This window comes from Psammomys obesus, unplaced genomic scaffold (assembly GCF_907164565.1).
Source record: "Psammomys obesus unplaced genomic scaffold, mPsaObe1.curated_primary_1811, whole genome shotgun sequence".
In the NCBI taxonomy this organism is placed as follows: Eukaryota; Metazoa; Chordata; class Mammalia; order Rodentia; family Muridae; genus Psammomys; species Psammomys obesus.
This window is the reverse complement of record NW_026596073.1, coordinates 29,780,945-29,803,926: the sequence shown is the minus strand read 5'-3', so window position 1 is coordinate 29,803,926 and position 22,982 is coordinate 29,780,945. Positions and strand designations below refer to the sequence as shown.

The window sequence follows — 22,982 nt, the reverse complement described above, 5'->3', positions numbered from 1 at the left end:
CTTTTTGTTTTGGGGGCATTTTTAAAAATGTTTTGTATTTTTCATAGTTACATAGTAATTGTGTACATTTGTAAGTCACAAAGTGATATATTCAATACATGTACATGGTGTGTGATGTCTGATCAGAGTAATTAGCATATTTCTCACCTCTGACATAACTTATGTTGGGAACATTCTAAGACCTCTTTACTTATTTCAAAGCACAGAGTTCTGTATATTCAGTTTTCACTCTCTGGTTCAGTTATGATTATGATCATGATCAAGGTTTGTGTAAAAAGTTAAAAACAAAACAAAAAATCTCTTTAGAAACACAGGTTCCTATCCCTCAAGTGTTTTTGGCAGCTCTGGTTTTGAGGAAGCAATATTATATTAGAGGGCTGACCAGGACCTGAATGTGGCAGCTCCTGCCTGTAATCCCCACACTTGAGGGACAGACAGAGGCCTGGCGTGAAACTGAGGCCAATTTGGGTTGTGTAATGAGTTCAGTATCACTATGGGCTACAGAGTGAGACCTGGTTTTAAAACCAAAAGCCTGGCCATACTAATGCTTGTAATTTCTGGTGAATTGGATAAAACCAGGTGAAAAATAAATGACTTCCTGGCATGTGAAGTTTCACACTTAAACATTTAGATTTTTTTTTCTACTTAGTGGTCGGGAAAGAGGGGAAGGAGAAGGAGATAGGCATGCGTTGCTATGGTTTATGGGTAGAGGATAGAGACAGGTTTGTAGAGTGACTTTCCTCCTACATTTATGTGAGTTCTGAGGAGAGGATTCACATCATTAGGCTTACATGGCAAGCTCTTCACCTTCTCAGCCATCTTGTCAGCCCTGAAATTTTAGTCTTTGAGCCATGCGGGCTAGAGAGGCCTTAAAGTGTATGTAATCCAGTCTCCTAACCCTGCTAACTCAAGAGCTCCTGGGAAGCCTAGCAGTGGCTAGCCTAGCTCACGCTTGGTAAGCTGAGCAACTAGGAGTGGCCTTTAACTTTCTTCCTTTGCTGTGATGCAGCCAAGTTGTACATGTAGCCAGAGGCCTGGCTTGGAAACTACTAGTTCACACCATCTGTCTTCATGGCTGACAGACGCTTATGTGTCATTCTGTGCAAGCACAGTACTTCTCTTGACTCGTGAGGACTTTTACAACAGGAATCAACAGCAAGAAGTGAAAATACTCTCAAATGGTATTTAAACTATATATAGCGTGTTTGAAATGCCCTTGTAGATCAAAAATTAGAAACTTGCTGTGATTATTAGCTAAACTGTATTGAAACAATTACAAATGAACTTATTTTCAAGATAACATTTAAGGAAAACATTCCCACTGTTCATTATTTACGTTAAAGTCGATGGAAGTGTACTTTTCTAGTCACATTCATGTGAAGCTAACTCTGGAGCTGAAATTACCCAAGCTGTAGTCTGTCATTTACAGTATGAGCCATTAGGCCTGTAACATTTTACTATTCATTTATAAAGGTGATAATAACATTCTGTATAGGATTATAGTGTTAGTGTGCTAATCTGAGTATATCAGTTAGAACAGCGCTTGGCAAATGGTGCACATTAAAAGATTTCTCTTTTGATACTGTTATAAATTTTTAATAGACAAATTAACAAACTTTTTCTTTAGTTTTTATTGTTCTGAGCGTATTACTGAGGAGCCCAACTTACAGTCCTCATTTTCAGTCTTCAGAGTCAGAGGTGCTGCATCAAATGTCTAGAAATTAAAGCTACACAGTTTGTGCCTATAATCCCACACTTAGGAGGTAGAGGCGAAGATCATGATTCCAAGGTCATCCTCAGCTATGAGAGTGAGATCAAGGGCAGCCTAGAACTACTCAAGGGCCTGCCTTTAAGAGAAGAGGGGAGCCTGGCATAGGCCTCTAATCCCAGCACTCGGGAAGGCAGAGGCAGGCAGATATCTGTGAGTTCGAAGCCAGCCTGGTCTACAAAGCAAGTCCAGGAAAGCCAAGGCTACACAGAGAAACCCTGTATACAAACAAACAAACAAACAAACAAACACAAAACAAAAGAGGGGGGAGGAATGAAAATTAAGTGGGGGAAATAAAAATCTATAGAAAATATTAAGTAAACTTTTCATATCTAAAAACAAATCAGTTATCTATGTTTTAAAATATGAATGTCCTAAATTACTATTTTAATGTCCTCAGGTACATATCTGGCTCTGACCTCTTTCTCAGTGCAAGTTACATCTATAATCATTACTGTGATTGCAAAGATCAACATTATTACCTTTCTGGGGACAAAATCAATGATGTCATCTGCCTTCCTGTGGAAAGGTTATCTCGCATGACACCAGTGCTGGCCTGCCAGGACAGGGTGCTCCGCGTCTTACAGGTGACGTCCTTTGGGTTTTTATAACTTTTCATTATTCAGTAAGTCATTATGGGTGCCATGCGCGTAAGGTGACTTTATGTAAAGTCAAATGTAAGAAAATATTTCTTTTACATTTGATAATTTCTTTCTTACTTCAGGCAAATGTGTTGAGATCTTTAGAAAGTTTTAGAAAATATATAAAGAGGGACAGAGCTCCCTTCTGCTTCCTCGTCCCTCCAGTCCTGAATGCATGCCATCAGCATAGAGTGCTTTAACATTATTGTCAACACTTTGACTGCATTGTTCCTTCATTACTTTTCTGGTCCTCACGGATTAGAAGGAGAAATTGGATAAGAGGAGAAGGCTACAAATAATTTGAATTTATCAATCATAATCACAGTGTGTAGAATAAAGCACTCAGTAAATAATTCATTGCATAAATAACTGGTAGAATGTTTGCTTAACATAAACTTAACAGCACTACATAAACCTGATGTTGTGGTACAGACCTGAAGCCTCATCACTCAGGAGGTGGCCAGATTCAGAAATTCAAGACCGTCTCTAGCTTTGTAGGGAGTTTGAGACCTGCCCAGGAGATATGAGATCCTGTTTCAGAAAGTACAAAGCAGGAATGAGCTAGCATTCAGCGAGAAATTACCTGGCTGATTTCTAGATTTTGCTTTGTTTCATATGAGGCCATCTGTATTCTTATTTATTGTTTCATTTTTTTTTTCTAGACAGGGTATTACTATGTAGTTCCTGTATGGACCAGAACTTTGTAGACCAGGATAGCCTCACACTCACGGTGATCCATAAGTCTCTGCCTCCCAAGTTCTGGGATCAAAGGTGTGTGCTATTATGCCTGCCTGTATTCTTATTGTTAAAAAAAAAAGTCAGCAAGAATTTGTGAAAGGAGAAAACGGAATGTTTTCCTTGAGCCTTGCCATTTCTGCTTTCACTCATTTGAGAATGCTCCATCCCCTGAGCTTGCCTCTTGACAGCTCGTGGGTGTTCTTTTATACTCATAGATATCTATACATTTTAAATGATTAATAAAGAATAAATTTATGGCTCTTTTCCATGTTCTAAATCTACATTAAAATCTTGTAAGTGCTCTATCTATGGAATTATGTAAGTGGAAAAACTGAAGAAAAAAAAGATAAATGAAAAAACCCAGCTTGCTTTTTTGTTGTTGTTTTGTTTTGTTTTTTAATCCAAGTAGCATGGATTCTGCCCCTCAACAGGAGTGAGTTTGGGAATATCAAAAGCCCAGGCCTGAGTTCTTCTTAGGAAGTAGCATCCCTTTGGAGGTGCTCAGACTTGTAGTATCCTATGTTAAACCTTCCATTTAATACTAGAGAAGACAGAAGAAGTCACACTTGTTGTGAGAAAGTTTTGAAAGGAGTTTATCAGTATATGGTCTTCAGATAAGCAACACATTAAAAGTGAAACTCCTCTGTCTAGAAGTTCATTGAATTGTTTGGCCTTTGGATCTGGCTAATTATGTTTTTTTTAATAAGAAAGTTCAAAGTTAAAAATGAAAACCATTGAAAGTAGAAAATATATTATGTGTTATTCCTTTGTTGTATATGTATTTCATTTTCAGTGTGTTAATATATGTGAAGTTATTGAGAACATATATTTATGACCTACTTTCTTAAAGCACATTTATTTTAAATTTTTTTATGAGTTATATTTTCAAATGTTGGTGTTTCCCTTGATTTCCCATCTTTTGAATTGTTTTTTTTTTTTTTTTTTTTTTTTTTGGTTTGGTTTTTTCAGTTTTTAAAATTCTTGTTTTCCTTCAGGGATCTGATGTGATATATGAAATTGAAGTTCCTGGCCCACCCAGTGTCTTAGCGCTCCATAATGGAGATGGCGGTAATCACATTTCCTATTCACAGAGAGCTGTTTGTGAAAAGATTAAGTAAAAATGGGGTTGCGTACACAATGTATCAGAATTGCATGTGTTCTCTTCTTCTCACTTCCTGCTCAGTTATGAATTATTGAACTTATACGCTTTACTATGTGACTACATGGTGACTATTTTATTCTAGTTTCTATGATCATAACAACACAGTATAGAGGAAATATGTGTTTAATCTTCATTGATGAGATTGTTGTTTCAAGATAATAAGCATGTAGTCATGAATGTCATATTGTTAGGATTCCATAGGAACTACCTCAAAGCAGAGGAATAATGCTGTCTTGCTTCTAGACACTTAAGGACCAGCTCTCTTAGAAAAGAAGAAATGCTAGATAAAGTAATTTTAGTTCAGAAATTGTAAATGTAATTAAAAGGTATAGAGTCAATATAGACAAGCATCCTGGCATACATGGACTCTTTTTTTCTATTTATTTTTTATTAATTTGTTTTTGGTATATAAAAACAAAAACTTTATATGAATGGTAGTATCATATGTTTTGAAACATATATGCTAAACATTTTCCCTTTTAAAAATTTCCCCAAATTAAGTTTCTTGTCTTTATGTCATATTTGAAAAATAAGATTTTACATTAAAATGTTTTTTTTTTTTTAATGTTAGTATGTTTTTGTTTGGGTGTTTGTAATCGTCACTTTAATTTGAACTAGGTGACTCTGGAGAAGGCCTTCTGTTTGGCACATCAGATGGGAAACTTGGACTTATTCAGATAACCACATCTAAACCCATACACAAATGGGAAATTCGAAATGACAAAAAACGGGGAGGTAGGTTTGCAACATAGTTCACATTATGAAATTTCAACAATTATTTAATAAAATAGAGCGTGCAACTTATTCTGTGTTATTTAGTTATATTATTTAGCAAGCTTAGTTATTCACAGGGCCACCTCTGACTTATCTGCTGTTTGTTTTTGGCATCTGTTATACTACAGATATACTTTTTAAAATAAGAAATGCTTCTTGTAGTTTGGGATAGACATATAGGTTAATATCCATTACTCCATGTTAAACTCCACTTTAACTGGGATAGAGAATTAATTGGAATCTGGGATGTAAAGAATGCAATAGTGAGTCAGAAACTATTCCTATTTTTTTTTAAAGAGAGTCTTATAAATTTCCAGGAATTTATATCCAACTTAGTGGCTCGTTAGATGGCTATTCATATGTACAGGATATTTGTTCATTTATCCCTTAATAGATACTTGCTGGGGAGACAAAGAACGAATGAATGACTACCTGATCCCTTCAGCTGGGCATCTGAAGAATACAGGGCCTTAGCGTGTGGTAGGGTGGTGATAGAAGCAGCCCCTGTTAGACCCAGTAATCAGAGACACAAAGTGCTTTTGAAAAGGCACATTTGAGCTGAGAATATCTGGGGAAAGAATATTAAAGAGGAGGAAAAAATAATCATTGCAAAGTCCTTGAAACAGAGATGAGCTTGACTCATTGGAAACTGAGCACAGTTATGTGGCCCGAGGAGAACTGGAGGAATAGAGCCAGACTGCAGATCCTTTAGCCTTGGAAGAGTGTCTTTGCAGTGGGTAGTGCTGGGAGAATTGTTTACAGAAGGTGTGATGTGATCAAATTACTAAAAAGAAGCAAAATAGATTTGTATAGAGAATGGGTTTGGGAAAAAACGTCCACATTAAAAACATAGAGACCATTTTTGAAGTCGGTGTAGTTTATTACAGCATCCTGGTTCATCCTTAGAATAATAGAAGCAGAAAGAAAAGAAACTAAGTGTGTGTGTGGAAGCAGTGGATTTGATACAGAGAGTGAAAAGAATGATGCCAGAGATATAGCCTAGAATTGATTAGTCTGTGCAGATGGGAGGTGTAACTTACTAAAAATGGAGGAAGAGGAAAGTGAACAGTACTGATGCCATGGAGTAAAAAGTATTAAAGAGTTAGCTTGGGGAATGTAAAGTTTGAGGTGCCCATGTGTACAGGACGGTGCCAGATCGGACATAAGAGTCTGGGTCTTAGTGAGGGGTCAGAGTGAAAGGGAGATGTAAACGTGGGTGCATTGCTGTGTAAATGTGCTTTTCATAGCTTTGGCAAAGAGAAAAACACTCAGTTATGCGCAAAGCTGTTCTTTTTCTTCACCCTGTTCTGATTTACCACATCAGGTTTTCGTAACTATGGGGTATGAAAGTATGTAAATATATGTGTATATTCTGCTGCATCTACTGGTTTTCTAACTCACCACTCGTTATTTTAACTCACCCTTTCATATAGGTATCTTGTGTATTGACAGCTTTGATATCATGGGTGACGGAGTTAAAGATTTACTTGTTGGGAGAGATGATGGAATGGTGGAAGTGTATAGCTTTGAGAATGCAAATGAACCTGTGCTGCGATTTGATCAGGTAAGTGAATAGAAAGGTTTGTGTGGGGCCTGGGGCTGTAGCCAACTGTGCATAAATCTATCCCTAATATTATAAAACAGATGCAAAAGAAAATGGTTATTGTAGAGATGGTTTGATAGTTTGAATTTTAGTAAATTAAAATGTAATACAACATTATTTTTAAACAAAATGTTATTCTGTCCCAATCTGGTGGTGAGGCCTCTAAATCCCAGCAACTCAAGAGGTGGAGGCAGGAGGATCACAAATTCAAGGGCTGCCTTGAAGAAGAGTAAGCATCTTCAGTGAGACTCTGTCCCGAAAAGGACCAGGATATTGCTCAGTGGTAAACACTTTCCTAGTGTGCCCAAGGCCCTGTCCAACCTGCAGGACCAATAAATAAATACTTTATCAAAATCTCTAGTCTAGTCTTGTGTTTGAATGGCAGAGTATTGCCCTTAATCTGGACAATAAATTCCTTTTTCATTATCACTCTTAAATAGCATATTTAATTTCTTATGTATTAAATATTTTATTCTAGTTTCTAGAAATCATAACAACACAGTATAAGGGAAACATATGTTTGGTTTTCATTGATGAGGTTGTTGTTTTAAGATAATAAGAGCATAGACATGAATGTCATATTGTTAGGATTCCATAGGAACTGCCTTAAAGCAGAGGAGTAATAATATCTCGCCTCTAGACACTTAAGGACCAGCTTTCTTAGCAAAGAAGAAATGCTAGGCAAAGTAATTTCAGTGCAAAAAATTGAAATGTAATTAAATAGTACAGAGTCAGCCTATACAAGCGTTGTGGCATACATGGGATCTTTTTTTTCTATTTATTTTTTATTAATTACATATGGCATCATATGATGTTTTGATACATATACAAAGTATTTTCCTTCAAATATTTTAAATTACATTTATTTGTGAATTTATGTATTAATGTCTGTAGAAAGGCATTTCTTGTATGTTTTTGTGTGTGCATATACATGTATGTATATGGCATGTATATGTGCATGTATATGGCGTGGAGCACCTATCAGTGCATACGTATGGAGGTGAGAGGCTAACTTCCAGGTGTTGGTTCTCTCTTTCTACCATGTGGGTCCCAGGGATCAAACTCAGGTTGTCAGGCATGGCGACAAGCATCTTTACCCACTGAGCCATCTTGCCGGTGCCTGAGTATCATGTTTAAATAGTGTTAAACATATTTCTTTGGTGCAAATACTCAAAATCGTGTCTTGTAGCCCTTTGGCATACATGGCACACAAGCGCTATCTGCAGTCGCTATACAGGGCCAAGTGCTCTTTTCCTTTTTGTATTACAACTCACTCTCCGGACTTCATAGCATATATACGTTAATGCGCATTAATCAATCAACTTTTCCTTATTCTTCCCTTCCCTACTCTTCAACAGCTACGATGCCACCACCCTGTCCTTAACTCCTGAGATGAGGTCCACACTTGATGTTCCACATAGGCATGAGAACATGTGTGCTGTGTCTGGCTTATTTCAATTCACGCGATTTCCAGTTCCATCTGCACTGTTTCAGAATACAGGGTTTCATTCCTTTTGTGGCTATATAGTATCCTGTTTCATAGCCTGATGTTGGTACTAGTGGTTCTGATTAGCATACTAAAATCCGAGAGGGCAGGCTGCTTTAGAGAGGTGCAGGTTAGGTTGGCTTTGGTTCAGGTGGAGGGAGTAGGCCTTCACTTGGTCATGGTGTTCCTGCTGTCAGATTCCCAGCAGAGCACAGAGTGCCACAAATACCAGAGATGTCTGATTGCGCTTGTGTTTTCTCTCTTACAAATGCCCCACGACCCAGTCCTGAGGCTCTGCTGAAGACTTTGTCTATCAAATCCTTTTTCAAAAGCTCCTCCCCTCGGCCCTTAGTTGGATTAGTCCATTAACACATGACTTTGGAAATGAAGTTCCCAAGGGTGTATACATGTTTGGGCTGGGCATTCAGATAGGAGCTATGTGATCCCTTCCCTTCCCGGGCTTCCCCATGCTGCCTTGTGGAGGCTACCCTGACGATGTTCACAAAGCGCGTTACAGATGGGACCACGCTGAAATTAAATGTTAGGCAGTTGAGCATTTGGCAGATGTAGTTCAGACTTGTTCATCTTGGCATAAAAAGTCATCTTGATAAGCAGGAGTCAAGGAATGGTTCAGGCGTCAAGCATATCACAGTAATCGAGGGTGCGCTTTTCTTACCCCTCCCTGAGAAATGTTTCCTGTTAGACCCCAAGCCTTCTCCACCTTCTGATTTTTACCTCAGTAAATAACACAGTATTTGCTTGCTTGCTCACTCATGTCTGCCACTAAATGGTCCTATCTCCCGAGCTGTTTCTTCTAATTGTCTAATGATAAGGGGACTGATCTCTAAGTTTGTGTCAATAAAAACGAAAAGAACAAGACTCCGACTGATGCTGAAGTCAGCCTCATTCCTGCAAGAGGAAGTTTTGGCTTGCAGTTAATAATTTGGGATTTTTAAATGTCGTGATGGTTTTATTTTAAAATATTATTTACAACTTCCATAAGGTTATGATGAAAATTTTAGAAGTTAACTTAAAAACATTCAATGAATGCATAGCTTTTTTTTCATTAGGGAAAAAAAATCCTTTGAAGAAATTTACAGACTAGACTAAATTAGCTGATTGGTTATATAATTTATCAAGCCTCTCCTTTATATAAATATTTTTGTCACAAATATACTAGGTTTTTTTTTTTTGACTCTTCTGTCCTATATTTAAAAATGCTGGCATTCTCTATCATTTGTTCAGACTTTGCTCTCCTGATCTCAGTGTCTGTACATGACGAATATGCACAAAATATGTGTTGAATAGCTGGAGTCATGAAGCCATGTCTTCTGACTTCTTTTAGCATGACTCTGAAACGAAGTGGATTTTACCTTCCTTTTAGATGTTGTCTGAAAGCATCACATCGATCCAGGGTGGGTGTGTGGGGAAAGATGGTTACGATGAAATTGTACTGGCCACATATTCAGGTAAGGGACTGCGAATGGGTAGTTGAGGAATCTCAAACAAACAAAAGCTAGGTTTACGAAAGGTTTTTTGACTAATTTTATTACATTTGTATATGCATGTATATGTGCGTGTGTGTGTGTGTGTGTGTGTGTGTGTGTGTGTGTGCATGCCTGTGTAAGGGGGGAGGATACGGTATATGATACAAGTGCTCGCCAAACTTGATAACTAACTTCCATGCCCAGGTCCCATGTCGGGGAGGGAGAGAGCCAGTTCTTGCATGCTGTCTGAGCTCTTTTACAGGTGTGCCCTGGCATATTTGCCCCTTACTTCCTGCTCCCTGTACAAATAAATGTAATATTAAAAAAATAAAAATGGCTGGGGATGTAGCCCAGTGGTTTCATTGCCCCAAATGTGTAGGGCCCCGTGTTAGATCTAAAATTTGAATGATATTTTGAAGAGAGCTTAGCCTGTCTCTAGTGCCTTTGCAATAAAGCTATTCTTCAGTTTAAAGAGAAATATTTACTAAAACCAAGACTGTGTTTTGGCCTAATGCATATCAAAAACTTAATTTTAAAGTTTAAAAAAATTCTCATATGAGTACAAATTTCCATGATAATTATTAGTAACAGCCAATTCTGATTTGTCAGCTACTTTTAAATTTGCTAGAATGTACTGATTTATACCATACTTGAAAACTGAAGTGTTTTTTTTTTTTTTTTTTTTTTCCCTTGGGTGAGCTCCTCAGAGATGGGTTTATTGGTTTTAGGTCTGCACTCTGGTGCCCTTTGCGACCACTGGGCTATTTATTCTCTATCCCTATGGATTTGTTTTTTTTCTTAATATTTTTTTTTTACTTTTTTTTTTTTTTATTAATTACACTTTATTCGTTTTGAAAACTGAAGTTTTTAAGAACTAAAAGATTGTAGCACTTCAAGGAAAAAGGAGTGTCATGAAATGCTTAAGTACCTCCTTTCTGGTATGAATGTTTTTCAGCTTAAATTTTTTGTTCTATTTTCTAAGAAGTCTTAGGGCTGCTAGGTCGATGGTGGTGGACAAAGGGGAGTATAATTAGGAGTTCTGTGTCCTGCTTTTACCCTCAGCAGTAAGTCATGTGTGACTGTAACTCATCTTTCCAGGCTGGGTGACAGGGCTGACTACAGAGCCCACTCATAAGGAAAGTGGACCAGGCGAAGAACTGAAACTAAATCAGGAAATGCAGAATAAAATTTCTTCTTTACGGTAACACGTTTTCTTTGCTGTTTTCATCTCATCGAAGTTTGTACTTGTCCCCCATTTTGTGTGAATCATAGGATTACTTGCTCTGTTTTATTAATAGGAATGGCATATCTCATGAAAGCTTGTAGACTTAAGAAACTTAGCAGTAAGTGCCGATTAATATTGGGTTTGAAATATGCGTTCATATGCAACCTTCCCTATACATTACTCTTTTTGTTCCGGAGGACAAGTTCTCATACAGCTTGGGCGGTTCTCTAACTCTTTCTGTAGCTGGAGATAACCTTGAACTCCTGATCCTCTTGTTCCTGCCTCCAAGGTGCTGGATTCCAGGTGTGCCATACCACACCCACCTGTTGCCTTAGTCTCTCTTACTGCTCCAGAATTGCATTTTGTTCATTTGCTTAGCTGTGGGGAGTTACAGTGTTTTGCTTCTGTTTTCCCAGAGCATGACAAATGAACAGAAGTGACTAGAGTTCTTCATTAACTCCAATGCTGACTGTACTGTTCTGTAAGATCCGACCCTTCTGATCTTTAAGGTTCTCTTGCTGGACCTGAATAATGCTGACTACTTTTTGTGCTGTTTTCACAGCCTACTCAATTTGATATGTCCTGTGAAAAGTTGACCCCATGCTCACATACAATAAGGAAATGGAAGTTGTTAAAACTTTTATTGACTGGGCATCCTTATAGCCTTTGCTAAATTCTTAAGGAAGTGAGAGCTCACCTTTTTTGATGGTAGTTGAAGGCTACAAGGACTTTTAAGGCAACAGATGCCACAAGTACTAGCAGCATGCTCTTGTTTGTAAAGACCACCAGGAAACCATCATACAATCTAATGCGCCAGATTCATTCGGGTACGGTACTCTAGTTTCTGCAATAGGAAATAGGGAGTTGGCCCAGTAGAGAAAGCACTTGCCAGGAAACCATAAAGTCCAGAGTTCAGATCCCCAGAACCCATGCAAAGAGCTGGATGAGTGTGGTAGCCTACCGTAACCTCAACACTCAGGAGGCAGAGATGGGGGATTCTTGGGGCTGGCTAGCCAGCTAGCAAGACTACCTGCAGTTTACCAATCCAGGTTCAGTGAAAAACCCTGCCTCAACAGAAGGCCCTACACCAGTTTCTTGCCTTTACATACGTGGGGACCATACACAGTGAACCCACATGCATGTGAACATGTGTACACACATTAAAAATGCCAAGTAGACTTAGACTAACTGCTGTGTTAGGTCCTCAGTACGTTACCTAGAACAGAGGGTCAGGCTTCCTGAAACTGGAATTACAGTGAGCATCCAATGATCTTAACTGCTGAACCGTCTGTCCAGCCCCCAATAATTTTTTTAAATAATGTAGTCGTCCCCATCTGATCATACTGGAACAGAAGCTGTGTGACAGATTATATTCTTTTGTTCACTCAGCACATGGAACACTGGAGTAAATATGTAATATTGATTAGTAAATATTTCTTAGATTAATTAATATTTTTCTTTGTTTATTGCATACATCCCATTCAGTCTCCTCCTCAGACCTGTCTCCTAAATTTGGATAGCTAGCCTTCGTGTTGTCCCAAGTGTTAGTTCATTTGTGTGTAACCTTTCGCTTCAACCAAAACACCCTTGTCAGCACTGATAGGGTGCCCCACATTTGATGGAATTTCAGTGGTTCCACTGGTTCATCACCCTTTCCAGTTTGAAAATGTTAGTATTTGGTAATCAACTCCCCATTTTGTGTATCTACTTTAATGACCTATGGAAAAGAGTATGTTTGCTGGCTTCATGCTTTCGCGTCTGTCATTTGTCTGCTGTGTAGCTCGTGGGTTACTTTCTCTTCTGCTCAGTGGTGTATGCAGCTGCTGCCGTGGTGTGTTGGAGCTAGTCATTTGTAACCTGCCTTGAGAGAGCCCTGTTAGTAACACTGTTACTGGGCTGAAAGATGTTTCAGATATCAGATCAATGATAAATGATGTGTTATCATTTGGTCAGTGATAGAAGCAAAAATTTTTCCTGTTGGTGTGAAGTTCTGACTCAGCGTCTAAACCAGGTTTCTCAAAAGGAAATCTCTCACTCTTTTTGTGCACACTGTAGGGATCTCAGATGTCAGTGGGTGATAAGACTGTGTGTGTTTTCCTGCAGGAGTGAGCTAGAACATCTACAGCTTAAGGTGCTGCAGGAGAGAGAAAACTACCAACAGTCTTCGCAGTCAAGCAAGGCGAAGTCAACAGTACCTTCATTCAGTATAAATGACAAGTTCACGCTCAATAAAGACGATGCCAGCTACAGCCTCGTCTTAGAGGTGCGGACTGCAATAGATAATGTCTTAATACAGGTAAGCAGAATGCCTCTTTTCTCAGTTTTAGGCTAGATCTGTTCTGTTTTTTTGTTGTTGTTGTTTTTCCAAAACAGTCACATGCACTTATTATTTATAAACATTTTCAATCTTAGTAATTTTAAATGTTTGTGCATCTTTGGTTAGGTAGTCAGTTTACTTGTAGGTTATTTTATTTATTCTATAACCAAAAGATGTGTGAAGTTGTTTCCCAAGAAATAGAAAGGACAACAGGATTTCCTTCTTTGGCCACCTTCTAGGAGAATCTCTGTTTCTTTGGTTTTGTTTTGTTTTGAGACAGTGTTTCTCTATGTGACTTTGTCCTGGAACTCACTCTGTAGACTAGGCTGCCTCTGCCTCCAGAGTGCTGGGATTAAAGGCATATACCACCACAGTTGGCAGAATCTTAGCCGCAATGCGGCATAGAAAACTCCAGTGTCTGCTAGGTGCTATGGCTTAGCCTGTGATTGCAGCACTCACAAAGACGAGGCAGAAGGACTGCTGAAGTTTGAGCCACCCTGAACTATAGAGTAAGACCTTGCCTCAAACAAACCAACCAACAAACAAACAAAGCAGGGACGGCTCCGATATTCAATGCCTTTGTTAAAATGTTTTCTGACTCTCCATATACTAAGATGGAAGCTTACTTATTAACCCAGGAGATTCTAGGAAGACCAGTAAGCAAAAAAGATAATCTCAAAGGGTGAAATTTAGGGATAATAATGGGTAACTCACAACTATTTTTGGTTTATTTATTTAAGTTGGAATATAGCTATGAAAGAAAAGGATAGACAGAAAATAATTAGATGAGAAACCCATAAAGATGGGAGGGTATCAAATTAGCAGAAAATGATTTGTCTAAAAGATGCAATAAAAGGGTCGGATTATTAATTGATGGAAGAAACCTTCTTCAGCTGTGTTAGCTCCCAGGCTGCCGCACTAAACCACTTTCTCGGCTCCAGTCTCACATTCCTCAGGACAGCAGCTTTCTCTTAGGATTTGCCCTGCTGAAGAGGCCACATGTGCTTAACTCTGTAACAGATGAAATTCAGCTTGATTAAAAAATGACCCCGCAGCTAGGGAGATTGCTCAACTGCTTGCCCTGCGCACTCTGGGATTTGGAGCCATAGGTGTCTGCGTCTGTAATCCCAACACTAGGCAGAGACAGGTAAACCCTAGGAGCTCTCTGCTCAGCTGGTCTAGCTAATTGGTTTAGTGAGAGACTCCGTCTCAAAAACCAAGGTAGGAAATGACTGAGGAAGACACCTACACATCTGTCCACATGCACACATTCATATATCCACACACATATAACTGCTCAGAATGACCCCATGATTAAAGCCCTGATAAGCTCACTGATTTAAACAAAACAGGAAGATTATTCTTTAAGGAGGTAAGAGAGTGTTCTGTGAGTTCTGATAACCTAAATATTAAAGAATGGATGATTATAAGATAAAATGTATTCTTTATTAAATTTACTTTCTTGAAATATAAACCACTAGATGGACATGATGGTTCACACCTATGATCCCAACACTCAGAAGTCTAAGGAGGATCCCAATTAAGGCCAGACTCACTAGAGTGAAGCAAGTCTTTAGTGCCAGAAATGGAGAACAGAGGTGGGCAAATCTCTGTGAACTCAAGCTTGGTATACATACAGAGCTCAAGATCAGCTAGGGGTACATGCGGAGAACTTGTCTCAAACAACAACAATCAGGGAAGGAGGAAAATAAGCAAATTTAAAGTATTTACACTCTCAAGTTTGAAGACATAAAAACAAACTGGGATTAAGGAGAATCCTTAGCATAAACATTTTGTGCATACTTTCAGGTTTTCCGTCTGAACCTTTTTGTTTTTAAATATTTGCTGTAGAGTGACGTTCCAATAGATCTGCTTGATGTGGATAAGAATTCTGCTGTTGTGAGCTTTAGCAGCTGTGACACAGAGGTGAGTTAAAAAAACAAACAAACAAAAAACCTTCAGGTCTTGGTTTTTGTTTGTAAGTGCTGTCAGGGTTTGAAACTGCCGCTCCATCCTTCCCACGCTGGCTTTTCTCTTAGAACCTGCTCTTGTCCATTCCCTGTCCTCGGATGTTCTGACCCTGAGGCCCTGCCCTAGACCCCTGGAGGCTCTCATCCCTGCGCTCATCCTCCTTCCCCTCTAACCCACTCCATGACCTATCATGTCCTGCTACACAACTTACGCCTTCAGCTCCCCTGCCTCCAGTCTTGCCACTCACCTCAAGACTGCTCTCTGCCACTACCAGAGGGGTCTCTGTAAAGTACAAATGCCACTGAGTCATGTCTCAAAACCTTTTAAAGGTTCCTGTTTCCTGCTGGATGTAAGTCTAGATGTTTGTTGTATGTTGAAGTCTCTCTCTATTTCAGCTCTTAATTCTATCTCCCAACCTAGCCCTAAGCAGGAGTGCCTCTTCTTTCTTGCACAGTCATTCTGCCAAAGAAGTCCTTCCAGGCCTTTCCTCACAATGCTGTAGTTCTGCGCTTCCCTGCATTAGCACGTCTGTTCCTTCCCTTGTTCTTTCGGGTGCACTCTAGGCTTTTCAGGTGCTCACAGATGCTGTCAGTGGGCTTTTGTTGAGCCCTGATTCTATAAAGTACCTGTAATTAGAGGATGCTAGTCCTGGGGCAGCCCGCTCCTTCCTGTTTATACCGGCAGAAAGCAGTGTTGGAGCAAGGCATGACTCCTGAAGAGAACTTAGGGCAGGAGAAAACATAGATGCGCTGGAGAAGGTGGGCCGGGTGACTGGGTTGGGTAGGTCGCCCTGTGCACGTGCGTAAAGGGAACGGTGGAGGTGTAATTTGGTGGCAGAATGCTTGCTTAGCATTCTTTTCTTTGGTTGGCTTCGTTTTTGGTTTTGGAGACAGGGTTTCTCTGTGTAGACCAGGCTGGCCGGAACTCATATAGATCTGCCCGCCTTTGGCTCCCTGTGTGCTGGGATTACAGGTGTGTGGCCCCGCACCCAGCTTTTGCTTAGCGTCGTTAGTGTGGGGTCCTGGATATGATCCCCAGAACCACCAAGGAAAAAAAAAATTAAAACATAGGCTAAGAGAAAGTTGAAAGCTACATGAGGTATGAAGGGCTTATTTTGTTTATCTGTTTACTGTTGGGGCAGAATCTCACGGAAAGGGTGGCTGGGCTGAAATCCTCTGTGTAGCCCTGACTAGTCTCAAACTCAGAGTCCATCTGTCTCTCCCCCAAGTACTAGGATTAAAGGTGTGTATTACCACACCCCAGCAGCTGAGCTTATTTTAAATATAATCTCACAGTAAACATTTCCTTTTTGTTAAGAGAAAAAAACTTTAGCTCATTCATGTCATTGATACAATGTTTGTCGTATGTTGTTTGGGAGTAAGTATAAAGAGCCTGTGTATATGAAAGCAAATCCAATTAACTGGTCATGGAGGCTCAGACCTGTAATCCCAGCACTTGAAGTGGCAGGATGCAAGGTGAGCCTCGGCTGTGTAGCAGTTACTCTGTCTCACCCCTCCCCAGTGAAACAAGAAGTATAATAAATATTTTATTCCGAATTTGCTGTGATAGGAATGAATGTGTGATCTAGGCTATAGCTCAGTTGCTAGAGTGCTTGCTTAGCATGAACAAAGCCTCAGGAGGGTTCCATGCCCTACACTCCCTAATCCCGGCACGGCTGTGCATGCCTGTGACCCCAGTTCTCCTTTATGCTTGGTTATATAGCTAAGCCAATCAGGGATACAGGGCACCCTGTTAGCCTGTTTTGTTTACATCACTGTGGAATTATTTGAAAAGATTATTTTTATGCTAATTTAAAACTTGTTTCCTGGATTGTGGCTTCTTAAGAAATGATGCTTATTATGGAATTTAAAATATTTGAAAAGCAGAAAGACAAATTTATCACTTTCAAATTTACCACATATTTATCCCTTTCAACATACGGCTCCCTCCTCACCATCCTAACCCTTTTTTAAAAAAAGTGATCGTTATTCAAGTAAATAGCAAATGGTATTATTAATGGTGTTTTGTTGTTTCTCAACTTTACCTTCTTTCAGTCCAGTGACAACTTTCTTCTTGCCACCTATCGGTGCCAGGCAAATACCACCAGGCTGGAGCTTAAGGTAAAGTGGTTAGACATCTCCTTCCTTCCTTCCTTCCTTCCTTTCTCTTTCTTTTCTTTCTTTCTTTCTTTCTTTCTTTCTTTCTTTCTTTCTTTCTCTCTCTCTCTCTCTCTTTCTTTCTTTCCTTTCTTCATGCTCAAGAACGAGTTTTACAAGTTTTGGGTTTTAAGTGGGGTGTGTGTGTTTGTGTGTGTGTGTTTGTGTACATGTGAATGCAGTGCTTATGGAGGCTGGAAGCGATCATAGATGTTCTGCAGCGCTCAGAGGCACCTAATGCGGGTGCTGGCTCTGAACCCAGGACCTTAGGGAGAGCAGTGCTCACTCATTACCACCAGCGCCTCTTCAGCCTCACGACCTGAATGCTTGAACTTGCTTTTCCTTCGGTGTGTCTTAGCCGTGATGTCATTCCTCTGCACTGAAATTCCCTGAAATGAATTATTTTGAAGTAACGCCTCCCAACGACCAGTGGGGTTTCTGCTCATCCCACCACTGCACCTGCTGGCAGTGCTCAGTCGCCAACCTCTAGCTATTGCTCTTGACGCTCCTCCAACAGAAATTTTTCTCTTCTAGTTTTCTTTCCTTTTGGCAGGGAGAGAGGTGGTGGGGATAAGATTTGGTCTTGCTTTGTAGGCCAGGCTGAATTTGAACTTTGGCAATTAGTCTCCCAAGTGCTGGGATTACAAATGTGTGGCACCAGGCCTGGCTTTGCTGATTTTCTATTACAGAAATTCCAGACATGTAAAAATTGATGATCAACCCATAGAAACCTTGTTTTATGGCACTTGCTACCTAAAATCCTTCTGAAGCAAATACAACATATTTGTTTTATTTGTAAATATTTTAGCATGTTTAAAAGATGAGTGCTCTTGGTTTTCTTATTTGTTTTATTTTTTTCGAGACAGGATTTCTTTGTGTAGCCTTGGCTGTCCTGGAACTCACTCTGTAGACCAGGCTGGCCTCGAACTCAACAGAAATCCACCTGCCTCTGCCTCCCTAGTGCTGGGATTAAAGGTGTGTGCCACCACTGCCTGGCTAGATGAGTGCTCTTTATAAAAAGTAAAACTATAATACTATTTTCAATCAAAATTTGACAATAATTATTATTACAAATATAATGTTTCAATTCTTTGGATTTGTTTTTACATATTTGTCCATTCATGCTGTAAATATAACAAACTTATGGAAATTGTTTAGTCATTTTATTTTCCTACTGTTTAGATTTTGCTGATTGAACTTTAGTCATTTAATTATTATATTTATCCAGGCATAGTGAGACCCACCTTTAATCCTAGTGCTTGGTAGGCAGAAGCAGGAGGGTCTCTGTGAGATCTGTGCTGCAGAGTGAGTTCCAGAATAGTCAGGGCCACATAAAAGAGAACCTGTATAGAAAAAACAAAACAACAAAAATAAACAAACAAAAACGACAACTACCTTTTATCCTGAAGAAAACTTTAAATATTTTGTTTTGTTTTGGCCTTTGTTTTGTAGTGCTGGGACTAGAACCCAGGGAATTGTGCATGGTAGGCAGCTACTTCACCTCCTAACTATATTTCCAGCCATTTAAATTGTCATTCCAGCCATTAAATTGAGTAATATAATAGTTATAATAATTTTAACAATTAAATATTGAGGATAGCACACACTTGATTATTTTTTATAGTGTGAGAATTACTTTTTTTAAATTTTTGTCACACTACCTATGATTTGAATCAAGGTCTATAAAATCCTTTCCCTGGTATTTCTGAAATGTTGTAGTAATAAAAAAATGAGTATTGGGCTATATAATGTTTATTATTAACCCTAAGATTATAACAGCGGTATTATTTAACCCGCTATCACAAATAATAAGACACAGACAGTTGTTAGAGTTTATAATTGCATTATTTACCTTGGGCCAGGCAGATATTTCACCTATACTGTCTCAATAACCTCACCATCCATCTCCCAGCCCCCATCCAGTGCCATCCACCTTAATCCTCCTCATCTGGTCTGCCTTCCATACATAATCCCATGGCACTTGCTTGTATTCTTCATCTGGGCCTTATTGGAGTCCTTCCTCCCAGCCCCGTGGTTTCTTCTCCATGCTAACCCATCGTGGCATCATCCTTCCTTGTCTCTTCCTGTCCCTTTGTCTTGTCCTTAGTTGCCCAGGAACCTTAGCCACACCTACCCTATTTTACCCTGCCCAGGCTGTTTAATCAGCCAATCAGATCTAATGAGTTAGGCACACAACAAGGATAGGTTTAACCAGATCTTGAGGATTAGCATCAGAATGACCCCCAACACTGCAGTTTTGAAGCTCAGAGTGGTTTGACAAAAGACGCTGTGCACAGTACTTATCCCTTGATTCCCTGGAATTTCTTTTCCCTCCAAACATTTCCTTTTGGTCTGCATAAGTATCCATTTAGAAATTCTGAAGGAAAAAGTGAAAAAATAGACTGTTATTTCTGGAAGAGTATATTTAGACCTATTTTGTAAGTGTCCCAAATAAACAGTAACATATATCACCAAAAAAGATTATGTCAGTACTTTGAAAAGCAGTCTTCCTCTTAAAAAGTTGAACATAATAATATTAAATTCAAAAGGAAAAAACAATTCCTGAAAATAGCCCCAGGAAAATTATGAAAAAGAAAAAAAAAAGAAGCCAGGTGAGTTTAAGGCCAGCTTGGTTTACAGAGTGATATCCTGGCTCAAATAATGGGGAGGGAGAAGGAGAAATAAATGTAGAGAAGGAAGAAGGAGAAGAAAGGAAAAGAGGAAGACAGGACTTTGCCATTCCCTATAGTAAAAGATATACGAGCATGGTGTAAATAATGGATGCATTTCTATAATAAATAATGTGGCACAACAGAATCGTTTCTAAGAGTACAGCTCATTTCAAACTTTCATTGATTAATTTCTTAATTTTTTGATTTAACATGTTAAAATTGATGTTGGCACAACTGTTTCCATCTAGAAAACAATTAAATGGATTTTTTTTTTTTTTTTAATACTGGGGATGGAATCCAGGGCCGAGTACATGCATAGGAAGTGCTCTCCAGCCCATGTTCCTGTTTTTGCTTAGAGACCAGGTTGACCAAGCCAGCCTTGAGTGTACTCTAAACTGTAGGCTGGCTTGTAACTTGAGCTCTTTCTGCCTAGGCTTTGCTTTCTGAATAATGGGATTACAGGTCTGAGCCACTGGGTCTGACCTAGTATACATTTATTCTGTGCCATATATAGTAAATAAATATCTAGCTAGTTATTAAAAAATAAGAAAATTGTCTTCCAGATAATAGATATTAATAAGATATGAAGACAATCTCTGAATTGTTATGAAGACCACTGAATAAGGGGTATATAGACCACACATAGAAGAAGGAATCAAAATAACTAACAAAAAATTCTGCCTCATTAAGGAATTTTAAGGAGAAATTTCTATTTATCTAACAGTCTGTCAAAAATATAAGGAACAGTATCAGTGGGTAACAAGAATGAATCGAGGGACTAGAATCAGTGGGAAAATAATTGTTGCAGCCATTTTGGAAAACAGGCAATGGGGACATTAGGAGTATCTATGTAACAACAATAAAGACACAGTAGTGTATACTCAGAGATGTATATAGTGAATTGAAGCAGTGTTTGTGGAGGGATTAAGGTAGAACCAGAGAGGGCACCAGAGGGAGCACTCATGTGGTATTGCAGTGGATGTCAGCAGCTGTTATATTGGATTAGTTGATCTGTCTCTGCTGGTTAGTACAACCAGGTATCTGAGAGAAGCAATTCAAAGAGGAAGGGTGTGTTCTGCCTGACAGTTTCAGGGGGTTCCTTGTGGAGGAAGGCATGTCGTGGTAGAGTACAGCAGCTTTCCTCACTGGCCAGGAAGCACAGTGACCAACAGAGAACTGCCTCAGAGACAGCTTTCCCCCAGCACACACCTAGTGTGGTGCCTTCTGTCCTGAGGCAACACCTGCAGAAGTTTGCTCCACTTGCCAGCAATGCTGTCAGATTAGGACTCCATCCAGGGATCAACTCTGTTGGTTAGTCAGGGTCCATTCTGTCTTCGTTAGGGTTTTATTGCCGTGAAGAGACACCATGACAACAACTCTTAAAGGAAAACATTAACTGGGCCTGGCTTACAATTTCAGAGCTTTAGTCCATTGCACGGCAGCACACAGGCAGACGTGGTAGTGAAGGAGCTGAGAGTTCTACAGCTTGATCCTCAGGCTTGAGAAGGGCACTGTGTGCTGTACTGGGTGTAGCCTGAGCATAGGAGACATCAAAGCCTGCCTCCCACAGTGACACACTGCTTCAACAAGGCCACACCTTCGAATAGCACCACTCCTTACGGGCCAAGCATCAAAACACCTGAATGTGGGGACCAATCCTATTCAAACTACCGCAGTCACTTCTTGAAAGGCCCCCCTGCAAGAGCCTTTAAAACGGGACATTTCTTCAAATTACTGAAGTGGCGTTTGGCATGGAGGAGATTGAAGCAAAACATAAAATTCACACACACACACACACATCCACATATTTGTACAATGATAGGGAGAAAGGGAAGGGAAGAACTATGCCCGGGTTCTACCAGAGAGTGTACAATGAGGGAGACCCATAAGTGGATCAAGAAAGGGAACAAGATAATCGCAATAGGAGGAGCAGTGATAAAGGAGAAAGTGGAATATTAGAAATGAAGCAAAGATGTCTAGCATAGCTGGAACTCATCCAAACAGAGTTCATGGTGTTTCACTTTGTACGTGAATACAGCCATACAAATGAACAGTGATCAGGATGACTGGGTAGTTGAATTTTAAGGGACTTGCACCTTTGTACTAGCGTTTCCATGCTGTATTAATTTGTAAATAATGAATGTGAATTGCTCTATTCATTATTAAAATAATTTTATAAGAATCTTGCATTTATTTTAAAGCTTTTTTATTATAGAAGATTTCTGCTTCCAATGCCAGCTTACCTTTTAAAAATAAACCCCAGGTGGAGATTTTTTTATATCTATTTTTCTTTCTATATTCATTTTGTTTTGTTTTGTATTTTGAGACGGCTCTCTCTACATAACCCTGGCTATCCTGTAACTCACTATATAGTGCTGGCTGGCCTTGAACTCACAGAGATCTGCCTGCCTTTGCTTCCCAGGTGCTGGGATCAAAGGCAGGTGCCTGGCTCTTTCTGTATTCTTATTCAGTATCTTTGTTAATAGTTTACCATTCTCCTTTCCACATTTGCAAAGAATTTTGCTATAAACATTGATTTATATTTAACATGTAGGTAAAAAAAAATCTTCATCTACTAGAAAGGTGTGAACTAAAGATCTCAGTTATAGAAGTTACTTTTGTATGAGAGCAAGCCGGAGCTCAGGTGAAAGAGGCTGTGCCCCTCAAGCATTATTCTGAAATTAAACATGTGAAAGTTAGTAAGTCCTTGGTGTTTTCAACCCTCTCCAGATTCAACCAGCCATATTCAAAATGTCCTGGAAGAATATTCCAGTCCAGGTGTATTTGGTTTATAATATGCTTTTCTAATTTACTTCCTGGAAAACATTTATTTCTGTGAACAGATTTGTAACAATACCACTGTATAATCCCCAATTCTGAGAAAGACGAAGTATTCTAATTTAGTTTTAGTTATTTCAAGATATTTTTTTTCATTTGTGTGTGTGTGTGTGTGTGTGTGTGTGTGTGTGTGTGTGTGTGTGT

At 39.3% G+C, this 22,982-nt stretch overlaps 1 protein-coding gene across 1 annotated transcript in view; it reads left to right on the top strand.

Annotated features, from left to right (window-relative positions):
• The window catches only part of Bbs7 (Bardet-Biedl syndrome 7), a 40,331-nt gene that overhangs the window by 5,558 nt on the left and 11,791 nt on the right, over positions 1-22,982 (top strand). Inside the window, exons 5-13 of the mRNA XM_055625878.1 lie at positions 2,169-2,355; positions 4,143-4,215; positions 4,928-5,044; positions 6,517-6,647; positions 9,557-9,641; positions 10,758-10,860; positions 12,988-13,180; positions 15,053-15,127; positions 17,227-17,292. Coding sequence (XP_055481853.1) covers positions 2,169-2,355; positions 4,143-4,215; positions 4,928-5,044; positions 6,517-6,647; positions 9,557-9,641; positions 10,758-10,860; positions 12,988-13,180; positions 15,053-15,127; positions 17,227-17,292 — 1,030 coding nt within the window. The remainder of the gene's footprint in view (positions 1-2,168; positions 2,356-4,142; positions 4,216-4,927; positions 5,045-6,516; positions 6,648-9,556; positions 9,642-10,757; positions 10,861-12,987; positions 13,181-15,052; positions 15,128-17,226; positions 17,293-22,982) is intronic.